General features: G+C 32.8%; 2 protein-coding genes across 3 annotated transcripts in view; one reads left to right on the forward strand and one right to left on the reverse strand.

Annotated features, from left to right (window-relative positions):
* LOC140443831 (RISC-loading complex subunit tarbp2-like) lies at positions 1-14926 on the forward strand. Of its 2 annotated transcripts, XR_011951270.1 has the most exons (6): positions 1-458; positions 846-1191; positions 4461-4647; positions 6525-6741; positions 8783-9860; positions 9894-14926. XR_011951270.1 is itself a non-coding variant. In XM_072535304.1 (5 exons), the coding sequence occupies exons 2-5, from the start codon at positions 852-854 to the stop codon at positions 9005-9007; spliced, it is 969 nt and encodes a 322-aa protein (XP_072391405.1). In that variant the 5' UTR covers positions 1-458; positions 846-851; the 3' UTR covers positions 9008-14926. The 2 variants fall into 2 exon arrangements, 1 of the variants encoding a protein (XP_072391405.1); XM_072535304.1 differs by having other exon boundaries at positions 8783-14926.
* Rrp6 (exosome component Rrp6) overlaps positions 14879-16039 on the reverse strand; it is a 45268-nt gene continuing 44107 nt past the window's right edge. The window contains exon 12 of the mRNA XM_072535303.1: positions 14879-15069. Within this exon, the coding sequence (XP_072391404.1) occupies positions 14944-15069 (126 nt within the window). The 3' untranslated portion in view covers positions 14879-14943. The remainder of the gene's footprint in view (positions 15070-16039) is intronic.

Below are 16039 nucleotides of genomic sequence, written 5' to 3' on the forward strand. Positions count from 1 at the left end.
CATTGCCAGAGAACAACCGAACACAATTGCTGTGGAGCAGTTCGCAGTTCTGAGGTTCTGACTTCTGATTTCTGACAAGTTCTGGGTTCTGGGACGAAGGGACGATACCGGCTCTAAAGAAAACAAACGAAACCGGAAACTTATTATTGTTATTTTACAGTTGGTTACATGTGGTTACATTACAGTTACATTTAAATCACAACACGTGGTCTTTTCTATGTTATGGTTTACGTAGGTACAATTTCTTATAACTACAAGGAGGGCAAGGAGGCATAAAACGCCTGAAAACCAAAAATCAAAACGCAAGCTCTTGACAACAAAAATATTCATAATTTATTTTCAATCTTTTAGATTGTTACAGAGCGCTTACATTAAATGTCGTACAGGATGATCACAATATAATGAATGTAAGAAAAGTAAGCCTCTATATAATAATTGTGCACCAGAACCTATAAATTGTAAGCAAATAACTTTAGTATTTTTTTAATTAATTATAACTAGTTAATATCTGATTTTGCAGTATCAAGATGAAGCCTGCATTAATTAAAAGAAATAGTTACTTAATGTTTTTCATATTTGCTCTAACCTCACTAACTAATCATTGATAATTACAAATAAAATGTGTTTCCACAGTTAGCAAAGTTAGACCAAAATATGAATTTACATATGGTGTTGGCATATATTTTTTATTTCAAAATTAAATGTCGTGAAATATAGGCCCCAGTGATACAAGCCGATGAACTTTCCATTTAATACAACTATACTAGAATTTTATTTTACTCCAGATGTAGAAATTAAATGTAAATATTAAATGAATATGCATTCATACTTACCTTTTTTTTTAGTAAAAAATGACAAACCTAGTCAAAACCCCAGCGATGGTACTTCAAGAACTAGCCATAAAGAAAGGTTTTCCACCACCTCATTATGAAATTATTCATAGTGTCTCTGGAAGTCATAACAATAGATTCGATTATAGAGTGAGAGTAGCTGGAGTGGAAGCAATTGGTACTGGCAGTTCAAAACAGATTAGTAAACATGATGCTGCATATCATGCATTAAAAATGTTAGAAGAGGATGGTATTTATGACCCAAAAGAACTACCTATGAAGGAATTTAATGCCTCTATGATTCAAAAACAAAATGATTTACAACCTGGTATTTCCATATCTTCATCTGTTAACTTCGTAGGTAAGTGGAAGTGTTTTTCATTAATAAAAAAATGACAGTTATTTGATTTTATTATATATAAATAACTTTAACGCCATTCCACTTGTTATGACCCTTTTACATATATGTAAGTTAAACTATATTGTCTTATTTTCATCTATAGAGACCATGGTACTTAAAACATGTCTTTTTAAGACACACTGTATAATACTCAACTAAATCCAGCTTAATAGAAATAAAAAAAGAAAATAAAAATTAATTAAAAGAAAACATTCAAGTCAACTGGTCTAAATCAAGGTCTGCTAAACAAATAGAGGATGATGAAAAAAGACAAGGCAAAAAAGATCTCTTCAACCAAAAAAAAAGTCAAAAAGGAAGGGAAATAAATACCTTTATAAATAAAATGAAAATAAAAAAAAAACAGTGTCCATATGTACAAAACTGATCGCACTACTTAAAGGGAACTTCTCCCTTATCAGTGTGTATTAAACCCACTTAAGTTAAAATAATAAAAATACAACAAAATCACTTTTATTTCTGGGAAAAAATGAAAATTATTTATTTAAAATAAGTTATTCCCTTAACTAAGTTAATAGTGGTTCAAAAATGTTATCTTTTCAGCTTAAAAAATTATTAACTTAATTGATTTCAAAACTTCTGTTATCTTCAGCCTGAACTCTTTTAAATTTTGAACTTTTCATGAAGATGACTATAAATGTTGTTGTTGACATGTTATATATAACAGATCATTTAAGGCACTAAGATTTAGAGTGCATTGATAGCCAAAACCTGACTTATTTATGCCCAATAGCAGAAACTAGATCAGAAAAATAAAAAAGTAAAATAAATGACTGATAGAACTAACAGTAAGAAGATACTTTATAGAATTGTTAGATAGAGAAAGCAGTGAAAGCATATCACTGGCTTTCAATTTTGATTTCAACATCCTTGCTTTTTTCATTCTTGGCGATGCAGGAGTTTTCCAGTGCATGGATTGTCGCTTATTTTGAACATTGTATTTGAATATCCAGGTTTCACCGCAAGTGATGATGTTTTCCATTAATTCAGGCTCTTCATGTAACCTCTCAAGAAAATCTGAGCAGATCTGTTGACGGACGAGCTTTTGGTCAGGGGTCAAATTTTTTGGGACCAACTTCGCACAGACTTTCTTTATGTTGAGTTCGTCATGTAAAATTTTTCTTTACCGACAGTTTCTTTATCGGCGTTTACAGTCTTAGCAATCATCCGAATGCTCATATGACGATCTCCGCGCACAATTTCATTTATTTTGGTCAATGGATGTGGAGTTGAAACAGAGACAGGTCGACCTGGACGTTGGTTATCTTCGGCGCTCTCTCGGCTTTCAGAAAACCGTTTATACTATTCGAAAACACGCGCACGAGATAGAGAATTCTCACCATAGGCCTCTTTCAACAAATTATAGCACTCAGACGGAGTTTTTTTTAAATGTAACGAGAAATTTCGCATTAATCCGTTGCTCATGTTTTTCTTCACACATTGTTATCGGCACGAGAAAAAAACACAAAATGGGTTTTCGTACTGAAAGAATAGACACTTTCGGCTATCCAATGCTGCATTCGTTTCCCACTCTTCCCCTCTAGGATGCCTTCTGTGCGCGCAGTCTCATTATTTAATAGCTGACCTCGTATATGCATATTCTTAATCTTGAAAGGTATCTAGAATATCGCACAGTTATAGCAAATAGTTGTAAAGTTAAAGCAAAAATGAAATTTGCCTGGACTGATAGGCCTCACCATTGCAACGAAGGATTAATAATATATTGAATAAATAAATAAATAAATAAATAAATAAATTTTGATGAATATTGATTTTAAATTAAACTTTCAATTTAGTAGTTTCATAAAAACAAATTAATAACCATTATCCTTTATTTAATGCGATAAAATTGAATTTGAGGATTATTTTTTTTGCATTTACTGTAATTTTTTCGAATTTACTATAATTTTATGGCCCCGGTACAATAATCCCACTCTCCAGGGTTTAAAACACTGGATTTCAGCTAGAAAGGACCTGCTTAGTGTCCAGGTCTTTTTCTAAAATATATATATATATATATATATATATATATATATATATATATATATATATATATATATATATATATATAAAGTACTTAAACTGTTACGAAAAATATTTAATAAAACTAATCTCTACGGATATAAAAGATTGAAATAAAAAAATCAATGAAATGTAAAGGAGAACTTATGAGTGAAGTAAACCTCTTAGGTTCCAAGTGGGATGGCTACATTTTGTCTTCAATCGGTACTCGAATAAACAAAGAGGCATAATTAATCAACATCATAAAGGCACTTAAACTATACATATTTAGGGCACATAATACTCATTGAGCATAGATATAAACTGTTTCAATGACTTTTGCAAGGCAAACGTGGACCAGGATGTAGAAGAACATCGTAGATGAATCTTAAAGCATGGTATAACAAAATTTCAGCAGAACTATTCCTTATCGCTGCAAATAAAGATCATTAACGCCAGGATGATCGTTTTCATTACGAAGCGACACCCTGAGAAGAAAAAAAAACGTCTAGATGCCGTCAAAAACAAATATACTAACAAAGCGTTCAATTAACAATAAAAATCGAAGGCTTTGAGGATTTAATTCTAAAACACTTTCTTTTGCACCAAACTGTATAATTGCAACATCCTTATTACTTATCTAACCGATATACTGACGGTAAAAATATTGTAGGTAAAGTATTATACATACAGTATTTATAGAGTCAGTTAAAACACCCAAAAAACTGGTTGTTGGCAATAATTAAAAATATTTCGAGACATGGGCGCATCATTTATTTTAATATTCAGGTATAGATTAATGAGGAAGAGAATAAGGGCAATTTTAATGTATGTAAAACGATCGTACTTAAGTGTATAAAAAAAGTTGTCAACATGTCATATTTAGCAACAAAAATAATTTAATTTAGTTTAAATAGTCAATGAATAATAATAGGACATTAAAATAGAATGAAATTATATCAAAACTAAAGAGTTTGAACGTTTGCTCCAACGTTTCATTGTTTAAATAATAAAATTGAAACCCAATAAAAAGTCATTAAGGTAGGTATATTTAACACATAAAAAATATTTTTTTACGAAAAGAATTAAAATTTTTTAAAAATCTTAGCTGTTGTTGTTTTAACTACCAACGTATCAATCTGATTGAAGATTTTTTTCATTACCATTCTTAAAATAATAAAATTAATCATGACTAACATTTACATTTCAAGCCCCATTGAAAGACATTTGTGCCGAAAAGAAAATTCAAGATCCAGTGTTTACGGAACTATCAGATGTTGGACCACCACATTGTAGAGAATTCACCTATGAATGTGGCATAGGATCTGTTAAAACTGTTGCGACTAGCACAACAAAAAAGATGGCCAAACAACTAGCTGCGAGAGAAATGTTGGAAAGGTATGTTAATATAAATATGTACTAGGATCTGTGTAAATTTCCACAGTGTGGAAACCACTTATGGAATAAAATTGTTTGTGTCCTTATTATAGAAAATAATAAAAAACTCTGAGACACGTTAACTTTTAAATTTAAATGTGCGCATTTTAAACATAAATTCCATAATCCTTATTTTTAATGAAACACCCTGTATATTTTTATGTTTTTAAAAGATTCTTAACAACCTGATTTCAACGAACTCTATCAGTAGGGTCTATAATGAATAATACAAGGTGAAATTTTGAAATTAATAATTTATCACGTGTTATGGTATTATTTTAAATTAGCTAAATACAGACAATACACTTCTACTCTAAGTGTCAGTATATTGGGGAAAATTTTTGTTTAGTAACCGTGTTAACATTTTTTGTCATGAATAGGTAAAAACTGTCTAGATAGTCTGTTAATAGTGTGTTTAATTTAAAATACAGATTATGGACTATGCCAACGTGGATCACCCTGTACATTCAAATTTATGTTTAAAAAGCGCACATTTAAATTTAAAAGTTAAGGTATCTCAACGTTTTTTATTATTTTCTAAAATAAGGACACAAACAATTTTATTCCATAAGTGGTTTCCACACTGTATAATATACCTATAGTACTTACTTTTGATCGATATTTATATTTTTATTCACGTCATATTTCTTACAGAGATTCTCGGGGATCTCATCAGTTTCAGTCTCATCTGTTTCAGTACAATTTCATTTGGTATTCTCCATGTGTCTCCAAAGGTTTTCTCTTATATTGATAATTATGTTGTTTAAAATTGGTTCCTTGGTGTACATTGAAGTTACTTAATGCATATTTTGTTGATTTTGTAGGAGATTGGATTTTGGAATAGTTAATATTTTGATGAGGTCTGGAATTTTTACCAGTAGGAGGATTATTTGATCAAGATATTTTTGAAAATCATTTCTCGGGATACTTATCCCGAGAAATCCCCAGAATTTAAGTCTGGAGAGTTCTTTATATGTTCAGTTTTTGTAGACAAAACAGATGTTTGAAGATTTAATAAATATTGTATTCAAATCAAATGTAGATGCATTTCTTTGTTTTAAATCTGAAATTTCTATGCTTAAGCTTTAAATATCTCTTTTACCTAGAAGTAGGTATTTATTACATCTTTTAAGTCTTGTCAAGTTCTAAGATTACAAGCGGAAATATTAATTGCGGCTTCGCCTTTTATTTTCGTTATTATGCTGGATATCAAATATTCATTTTGAGAACCATTTAATCTGTAGCATTATATAATTTGTTTGAGTTTTTCGTAAATTTCTAAAAAATTAGGAAGCAATGTAAAATTCCCATTAAAGGCTGAGATCATGTCTAAATATTATCTTTTTACTTGTGAAGTTATCAATTTATTGTTTGAATTCAAAATATTAAAAATTTATATATTAATGTATTTTGAGTGTGTCTCGTTAGGCTGCTCAATTTACCTAGCTGGAACTTTTCGAGGGGAGGAATTGTTTCAATTATAGTAAACAATAGAAATGTATCGGAAATTATATTCGCTAATGCCTGTTTGACAATCCTACTGACTGCGCCACTTTTCTTTACATGTATTATTTTCTCTTAGTAGATTTGCATATAACAGTGGTGTAGACTATGCTGCTGCTTTTATATATATATATATATATATATATATATATATATATATATATATATATATATATATATATATATATATATATATATATATATATATATATATATTTATATATATTTATATATATTTGTACTTTGAAAGACTTTGAGTTATTGCTCAGCATTGATTATTTTTATAATTTCCTTATAAATTAGACATATTGTGATAGTCTCGATATATTTTGTAGGTTAACTGATATTCTACAGAATTTAGTAATAGATGCTCCTAGAAAGGAAGAATTACAACAATTACCATCTACAGAAAAAAATCATGAAATTCTCGAACGTTACAATAAGTTATTCGGAGCAGTTATTCCAGATAAAAAAGGAAAAATCAAGGATTTCACATACGTCTTCAGCGAGCTGTTAAAAAAAATTGAAAAAACCAGAGAAGATTTTGTTACAGTAAGTTTTTTTTTTAATTTTTAAGTAGTCATGGCCGTCTTGAGCTGGGTTTTCAGCGTGATTGTACCAGATAAATTAGTGAAACTATATGGGCATGTTTTTTGCAAATATATCATTAAATATTAGACAGCACATGAGGTTTTAGCAGAATCTGCTTTTTGCTACAGATACTAGAGATTTCTTAGATAGGTGTTTTAGAGAAAAATTGATGGTTCTAATGGATGAAAATAACTCACACAAAACAGAAAGCAAAAAATATACAATTAATGTAACAATTTTTAGATTGTTATATCAACAGTATTCTAAGGCAGGAATTTTTAATAAAACATTTCTAACTGCCGATTTTCACGCGCAATTATTAATAAGTAAAAGGCCATCTGTGTCAGTTACAAAGGTAAAATAGTAGGCTTTGAAAAAATGACAGTTTTCATATTATTAAACCGTAAACGGTAGACTTTGAAAATGACAGTTTTCATATTATTACTTTTTTAATCGGTGTGTGTGGCTTGTCTTTATTGTTAAAAATGAATTTTTCTGTAGAAGAGTTAACATATATGATCTGGGTATTAAGAGAAAGTTCGAGAAATTGCTTACTTACATCCAGAATATATTACGAGCGATATCCTGAACAGAGGAAGTCAAACGCAAGAGCTTTTGAAAAATTAATGGATCGTTTTGTTTTCACTGGGTCAGTTGTATATGAAAAAAAAAATGAGAAAACCAAAACTGTTCTAAGTGCAGAAAAGGAATATGACGTACTGATAGCTACTACTGAAGATCCCCACATCAGCACTCATGAAATTTCACGTCAACATGACATTAGTCAAACTTCGGCGACATTTCACAAAAATGGAACGGTGAATCGGCATAATTTTCATTACTATGCATTAAACAATCCTTATTTTGTTACGACTCATAGTAAAACTAGGTGGTCTATAAATGTTTGGGGTGGTATTGTTGGTAATTATTTGATTGGCCCACATTCTTTTGACGGACGTGTGAATGGTGCCATATATCTGGATTTTCTACATAATCATTTGCCAATACTACTGCAAAATGTACCGCTTAATATTCGACAACGAATGTGGTTTTTACACGATGGTGCTCCAGTTCACCACACTGCTCCTATTCACAATCATCTAAATAATAACTTTCCTGAGAGGTGGATAGGCAGAGGAGGACCAATTGTTTGGTCACCGCGATCACCGGAATGCTCCAAAATTGATTTTTTCATGTGGGGCTATATAAAAGACCTTGTTTGCCAGAAGCCTGCAACAACGCCAGATGGTATGAAAAATAGAATAACGGAAGCTTTTAATAAAATTGACTTACAAATGTTAAGAAATGTGGCTCGGTCATTTCAATATCGGTTACAAACTTGTATAGACGTTGAAGGTGGACATTTTGAACATTTACTTTAGACTTATTTCCTTAATATCACATTAATTGTTACATTCATTACACATTATTATGGTTTATATTTTTTGTTAGCTACTTATTGAATAAAAATAATAATTTTGTTATATTATCATTCAATACTCAATACTTATTTCTATTTACAAAAATTGAATGTATTCGGTATTTCGAAATAAAAATGGTTATAACTTATTAAATACTCTTTATAGTAATGTACAGTCCAATATTATAAGAACAAGAATTATGAGAGGAATATAAATATAAAAAAATATATAGGGTGTCCCATTTAAAAAATTATTTGTTTGCTATACCATGTAGTTATTAATCACCCTATAGAATTCCACATATGTTTCAAGTATGGAGAATATCATTGCCTACATTTTTCCTAAATAACTTTTTTGGATATCGTGTACCACAATGAAATTATTGACTGATGTCGCACTAAAAACTCACCCTGTATATATATATATATATATATATATATATATATATATATATATATATATATATTGTATAACCCAAATTCTCACATTTTTGTGTAAAATCATAAATATGATGGAACCCTCGGTAATATATTAATAATACAAATCCCATAGAATATAATATTAATCACAATATTTTTAAGGATCTATGTGAGCAGACAGAAGAATCTCTAGTCAGAATTTTAAACGAAATGGAACTACAGTATGATATAATTGTGATACAAGAAGAATCCCCAATTATTGTAACTTTATGTATCAATACTGATGTATCGTTTACTACAATGGGTCTTGGGTTAACTTTAGAAGAGGCAAAAGAAGACGCGTTACAGCAGACGTTCATGATGCTTGATTGCTATATTGAAGAATAGTTTTCAAACAATTATTTTTTTATTTAAATTAATGTGTCGCGGCTGCAATGGCCATTGCATTATTATTTTGTAATTGCTATAGTTAATCTATAAGCTTTAAATAAGAACCTATGACTAAATACAAGTTTTATGGCTAAGTATAAATTAAAGGTAAAGAACAAAGGGTCATAAGTTTATAGAAGAATGTGTTTTACAGTTAATACACTTGAGCAGATTTGGCAATTAAGCTTCGGCTCGGACTTCATTAAGTGGTATTGTGTGAATCGGATATGTCCAATTCTTAATCTTCAGATGACAGCTTTTTCTTTTCTAGAGATTCTTGTAAGTTCAAATGTTTAACAGTCTGTCGGATCTCATGTAACATACTCTTGATTGTGTTTCAATGGGTTTGCCAGGTATGATACTGCTGTTGCTTGAACATTTGCTTTAGGTCGTTACGGATTTGAATATGTTCAGCCTTTGAGTGTTGCCTGTTGGCGCAAGAGGCTTGTTTGGCAACTTGGTCTGCTCTTTCATTACCGGTGATGCCGATAAGGATGGTAGCCAGATGATAGTGACATTTACACCTTGAGAAGCGAGTATACCGTAAGTCCTATGAATTTCTTGAACTAAGGGTTGCTGAGCGTATAGAATTTTTATCGAGTGTAGTGACGAGAGGGAGTCTGTGCATATTGAATGGTTCTTATTATCTGCTTTTAGGTTTTTAAAAGCTTCTAGTATCGCATAGAGTTCTCTAGTGTATACTCTGCATAAATTCGGTAATAATCAACGCCTGCTTCGCTTTTGAAGGAATCTAATTTTTTTGGAATTGGTTCCTGCTTATGATTTCTTCCAAGCGTTGCCTTATGAGAAGGTTTGAGGTTTCATGTGTACTGTATGCTAAAAGAGAAGTGATTGAATGTGTAATTGGTCTATTCCAAGGAGTATCTGGGATTGGAAAAGGGTGTGTTTTACTAAGGTCGATGGTTTTCCTTAGCATTGATTTCTGGATGTCTATTAGTGATTGGATCCTTTGCGTGGTCTTCGGAAATAATGTTGAGGTAATTAAACGATAGACGGGATTTGATGGATTTGGAGATACGGAAGCAAAGTAAGATTGTAGAAGATACTCTCGTCGAATCCATAGGTGGTTCACTAACCTCGCAGTAAACACTGTCTATGGGACTAGATTTGAAAGCGCCTAAGCAAAGACGATGGAAGTGTTATGCACAGAGTTCAGTAGCTTTAAGTCAGATTTTAATTCAAACATATATATGAAGCTGCCGTAGTCCAGTTTTGAGGGGATTAAAGCTCTATATACATTAAGTAAGATGCTTTTGCCCGCACACCTTGTGTACTTTGATAGTGCCGTGATGATATTGTCTGTTCATTGCATTGTTCTTTACTACACTAATATGCAGCTTCCAAGTTAGCCTAATATCAATCGTTAAACCGAGTATTTTGTAATGAGTAATAGGTTGCAATGGAGTTCCCTAAGGGTGATAATTTGACTTTGGCTGAAGAGTCTTCAGCTATACCGTATTAATTTCGATTTAGTGGCTGAAATAGCTAATCCGGTTATTTTGGACCATCCTCTTTAATTTACGGCTGTCTAAAGCACGTTGCATGTAGCGATTTTACTTTTTCCCACAAATAACATTTATTGCAAGAATGAACAATATCACTGAGTACAGAACCTTGTGAGACTCCATTATTTTGCACTTATGTAGCTGAAATTTCGCCATTTGTCTTCACTTTAAACTTTCTTTGTTGTAAAAAGTTTTTTATGCAGGAGTAAATATTTCCTGTTATCTTGTATTGACAAAGCTTTTAAAGAATGGGTGGGTGCGAAATAATATCTTAAGCTCCATCTATATCAAAGACAGTATCGATCAGATCTTGTTTATTTGAAAGAGCGGGTGCTATTTGTGTTTGTAATAGCATTAAATTGTCAAGAGTTGAACGGAGATGTCTGAAACCGGATTGTGCTGGAATTATTGCATATTGTTTAAGAAGTCATTTTAATCTCAAGTTAATCATTTTCTCGAACACTTTACATAATGAACAGTTTAGGGAGATAGGTCTGTATGAGTTTGTCAAGTTTGCGGGTCGATCGGGTTTTTTTATTGGTATGATAATTGATTCACGACACAGTCTGGGTAATTGCTGAGTATGCCATATGCTGTTATAAAGATTCAGCAGCGTTGAGAGGCTAGAATGAGATACATTTTGTTTAATATAATTGGGATATTGTCTGGTCCAGCGACGGAGTTTGTACAAGAAGCTAGTGTAAGTGCGAATTCTGGTCATTTGGACTTTCAATCTGTTCGAGTACAATCTAAATTTCCATGCAGTGGTGTTGCTGGAATTTTTGGAGGAGTTTTATTTTTGTTCAAACTTGAGATGGTGTTGTATTATCACTAATAAGTGTAGAAACAAAATTTTGCCAGAAATCTTTTTTGCTTTTTTTATGGACATATTTCGCTTTGGCTCTTAGCTTTTTGAAACAGATCAGGTTTTGTTGATTTTGGCCACTTTGCATTGACGTACAGTTAGTTCACATTCTGAATTCCAAAATGGTACTGCTTTTTTAAAGGGCCATATTGTTATATTTTTACATGATTTTCTGCAGCCATAATAATGCAGTTATTAAAGAGAGTTATTGCCTCGTCTATATCTTCAGATTGTTGGAGTATTAAAAGATGATTGTCTGAAAATTGTCTGCTTTAGCGATATTCCATTTAGTAATGGTGCAAAAATTTTTAGTGCTATTTGTTATAACTATCGGGAAGTGGTTACTATCATAAAAACTATTCAAAGTATGCAATTAGAGTAAATCGGTAGACTTGAGATCACATATGCTTAGATCGATAGAAGAGTAAGTGAGCAAGTTTCTGACACAATGTTAAAATATGTACTGGCTCCAACTATTCAGTAGACAAGCATTATTGCAACTCATTACGGTCCTTACGGTTTTTCCTCTAACACATATTTTCTTAGAGCCCCACATAGTATTATGAGCGGTAAAGTCTCCAACCAATATAAGAGGGCTGGGTAGTTGGCGAATTAAATCATCTAACTCGGTCTCTGTTAAATTGCAATTGGGTGGAATATATGTACTACATGTGGTTATTTTCTACAGGCTATGGTGGAATTTCAAATGCCGCTTCATCTTGTGCAACTAACGGAACTTACACTCACAGGCGTAGAGAGTGTAGTCAGAATTCAAAACGCCTTTTCAAGACCCTTCCATTGTAAAAATGGACTGAGACAGGGAGATGGACTGTCGTGTCTCTTATTTAACCTTGTACTAGAAAAAGTAATTCGAGAGTGCCATATTAATACGAATGGCACCATCTTTAATAAATCTGTACAAGTGGTCGGATATGCAGATGACATAGACATTATTGCTAGGTCCACAGAATCTTATGTTGCCAGACACAGGGGCGAATGGAAGATTGTTCTGAAGAAGGCTTTGGCTCATAACGAGCTGTAATGCCACTGCTGATGATGTGGTTATTTTGTCTGCACTGAAGTTATTGCAATGGCCTCCAAATTGGTAGTTAGGATATAATGTAAAGAAAATAAATCTTTAGACAGGAAGATAGATGTTCCTCCATTTGCTCTTGGAAACGTTGGACGAAGAAAATGGTAACCTTCAAAAATTTTAACTTCACATCTATGTGTTTCCTTGAAATTGGTTTCTTGAAGACAGGTGATGTCTGCTTCTGTATTGTTAATTCATTCTTTTAAGCGTTATAAGTAATTAAGCATTAACGTGAAAGTAAAATATTTTTAACATTGAGAACTTTGGGAGGTCAGAGAAGAGTCGGTAAGGTAATCGTCATCATTATTGTACTTTCAATTTCTGAATTGTCTATATTAAGTTTAATTTTCTTAGAAACTCTTGTAAATCTATTCTTGATTGTTCTATCTTATATAAATTGTCTTGATAAAGATTATTGAATGTGAGAATAGATGAGGCGGTTAATTTAAACTGATCGGGTGCGTTTTTCTTGGATAGTTTTATGCTTTTTTGGCAATTTTCTTGGATTTTTTAGTTTTATGCTTTTTAGGCACGTTTGCATCAGGTGAAGGTATTTTTATGTCTTTGATGGGTATATTAATAGATGTGTTTGTTTCTTGGGAGGTTGAATCGCTGAAGTTAGAACAAATTCGTTTCTGACCAGTGGTAGGAAGAAGAAATTCATTGTTTGCGTCAATAGAAGTGGTGGAAATATCCACAGTTTTTATCTGTTGACTGGGAACCGTATTTTTTATTGAGTTTGGTGGTGCGTTATTGCATTACACTCAAGAACAGGCCTAGAGAAAGTCGTCGTAGAGTAACTAGTGATCGACAAGACGGGTTTTTGAGTTAAATAGCTAGAAGAAATCCAACCTTCTTCTCATCCGGAGCTCCAAAGGCAACTTTTGCAGACTACAGGTATTGACATTTCAGTTGAAACAGTACGAAAGAGACTTTGTTCCCACAATTTATTTAGCAGGAGGCAGTTGAGAGTTCCCGAATTATCCAGACAGAACAGAATTGATCAGCTGAATTGGTGTCTGGAACACCAGAATTGGCCCGAGATCAGATGACTGTCGGATTCGGGTTTTAAGAGGTCTAGGCAGGCAAGCTGGACTGCAAACTGCCAGATCCGTTCCAAAATATAAAGGAGAAACTGTAATGTTTTGGGGAGGTATTATGATGGGAGAAAAAACACCTTTGCGTCCCTTACGGCAAAGTTTAACGGGTCGCCGGTATGTCGATTTGGTACTAAAACCCATAGTTAGGCTGTGGCGATGTGCAGTGGGAAATATTTTCATTTTCATGCACGATAATGCCCCTCCACATACCAGCAGAGTTGCCACAGACTTTCTGGAAACTGAAGATGTCACTGTTCTGAGCTGGCCTGCCTGCTCACTTAATATTAATCCCATTGAGCATGTGTGGGAGTTAAAAGGATTAGAGCTCGAAGGGATAATCCAGGTAATGCGGATCAGCTCATTCAAGCCGCTCTAGAAGAATGGGCAAACTTACCTCAAGAACAGTTGTCGATTTTATTAGAAGCATCCATCGTCGGATTGAAGCTTGTATTAGAGCTAGGGGTGGCAACACTGACTATTAAAATGAACAAGACTGTATTTTTCTTTAGTCAACCATTGAAATGTCTTCATTTGTTTCGTGTTTTTTTTGCGTTTTTGTTAATTTCAAGCATTTGTAACATTTTTTGTATAAGAATTTAATGATTCCCTTTTTTTAATATTGATTTTGTAATTAAAATATCTGTTGGTGTGTGTTGGTTTTCTGTACACCTGAGTCTTAATATCCAGTATCGTTCTTAGAGATTAAAACATCCAGGAAAGGTAGTGTGTTATTATATTCCTTTCCCATGGTAAATGTTATTGTCTCTCCTTTATCGATAAAATAACCTAATATAGTCTTTTTCATATAAAAATGCGTGCACGTCACAATTTATATAAAGTGACGTCACTTATATTTAAAATTTCCAGAACGTCAACCTTAGAGTTCAAATTTTCCTAACACAGAAGGGTTACCGCTTTTTTAGAGTAAGAATTTTGTTTGTTTTGATTTCTTATACACACTTTACACTACATGATTTATCATGTGATTTGTCATATGATTTGGTCATGAAGTGAAATTTACCACTTTTTGACTGACAACTTATTATCAATGTATCCTCCTAATTTTAAATGTATGTAAAAATGTGTTAATTCGTAAGAACAATGTTAAACTGTATAATGTATAGTTTAATAAGAGATACAGTGGAAATTATCACACTGTGCATGCCATCTGAACGGGCCGTAAGATATGACAACGTCTGTCGGGTCAGCTAGTTGTATACATAAGTTTGAAATCAGTTTTCTAACAATTGTTAAATATTTTATTTGTTATTAAAACATAAATCACAAATCTTATATTATTTTTAATTCTCTTAGAAACTTTTCCCTGGTTTTCCTCCTCCTCTAGCTCCCCCACCACCACGATGTCCTCCTTTTCCTCCACTGTGTCTAAAGAACGTTGATTTGTTGTTATTTTTAAAGGCTCCTTGTTTTTGTCTCTAAAATAAAATACATAGTAAGGCACCAAAAAACTAAAACAATCAAATTAAATATATATTCCATACACCTGTAATAAACACATTAGACATGGCATAGTTGGTATCTGTACCAAAATAGGTTAAATTAGTTGTAGTGAATCGGACCCATAGACATATAATACCTTGACTGCACGCTGCAATCTAAGCCCGTTCCCCAAGTGCGACAGAGAAAAAAGATGCCACCAGTCCGAGAGCATCTCTAATGGGCGGGATTTATCAACCACGTGACCTTCCCACTACCAAACACAAGCGAGGTAGCAACTTAAATATAACAAATGTTATATATAGTAACAGTATTTTTGAGAGAAAATTTCTTAGAAAGATTTTTGGGGTCGTAAATGAAAATGGGCTATGGCGTCGAAGATACAACTTTGAACTATATCAGTTATACACCGATCCAGATATTGTGAAATTCGTTAAAGTGCAGAGACTTAGATGGGCTGGACACATTGCTAGGATGTCAGATCACGATACACGAAGAGATTAACATTTTCAAAACCAGAGGGCACAAGAAGCAGAGGACGACCACGAATGAGATGGATTGATGATGTGGAAGAATACCTACATATTCTAGGGCTTAGAAGATGGAGGGAAGTTGCCAGGAATCGACAGGAGTGGCGACTTCTTTGTGAGCAGGCCAAGATCCACAACGGATTGTCGAGCCACTTATGATGATGATGATATATAGTAACACGTCGAGTGACAGCGACGTGGTATTATTTTTGATTTCGTCTAATAATTGTCTCGGATCAAAATAATTGGACCTATTAACAGAGTTATTGCTAAAAATGGACGTGACCATAAAATGCACAAATTATATAAAATACCACAGACATATAATACAAATAGACTGAGCGCTGCAATACAGTCGCGTTTCCTCAGTGCGAAAGAGAACTGACGGAAAGTACATAGTCCCTGCATCTCTTTATAA

This window comes from Diabrotica undecimpunctata, chromosome 6 (assembly GCF_040954645.1).
Source record: "Diabrotica undecimpunctata isolate CICGRU chromosome 6, icDiaUnde3, whole genome shotgun sequence".
Taxonomy (NCBI): domain Eukaryota; kingdom Metazoa; phylum Arthropoda; class Insecta; order Coleoptera; family Chrysomelidae; genus Diabrotica; species Diabrotica undecimpunctata.

What these genes read in the sequence shown, in the direction of transcription:
- LOC140443831 (XM_072535304.1), top strand. Translation starts at nt 852, where the DNA reads ATGACAAACCTAGTCAAAACCCCAGCGATGGTACTTCAAGAACTAGCC. An exon ending in GCGAGAGAAATGTTGGAAAG is followed by an intron (nt 4,648 to 6,524) that starts GTATGTTAATAT and finishes TATATTTTGTAG; the next exon opens with GTTAACTGATATTCTACAGA. An exon ending in CCAGAGAAGATTTTGTTACA is followed by an intron (nt 6,742 to 8,782) that starts GTAAGTTTTTTT and finishes AATATTTTTAAG; the next exon opens with GATCTATGTGAGCAGACAGA.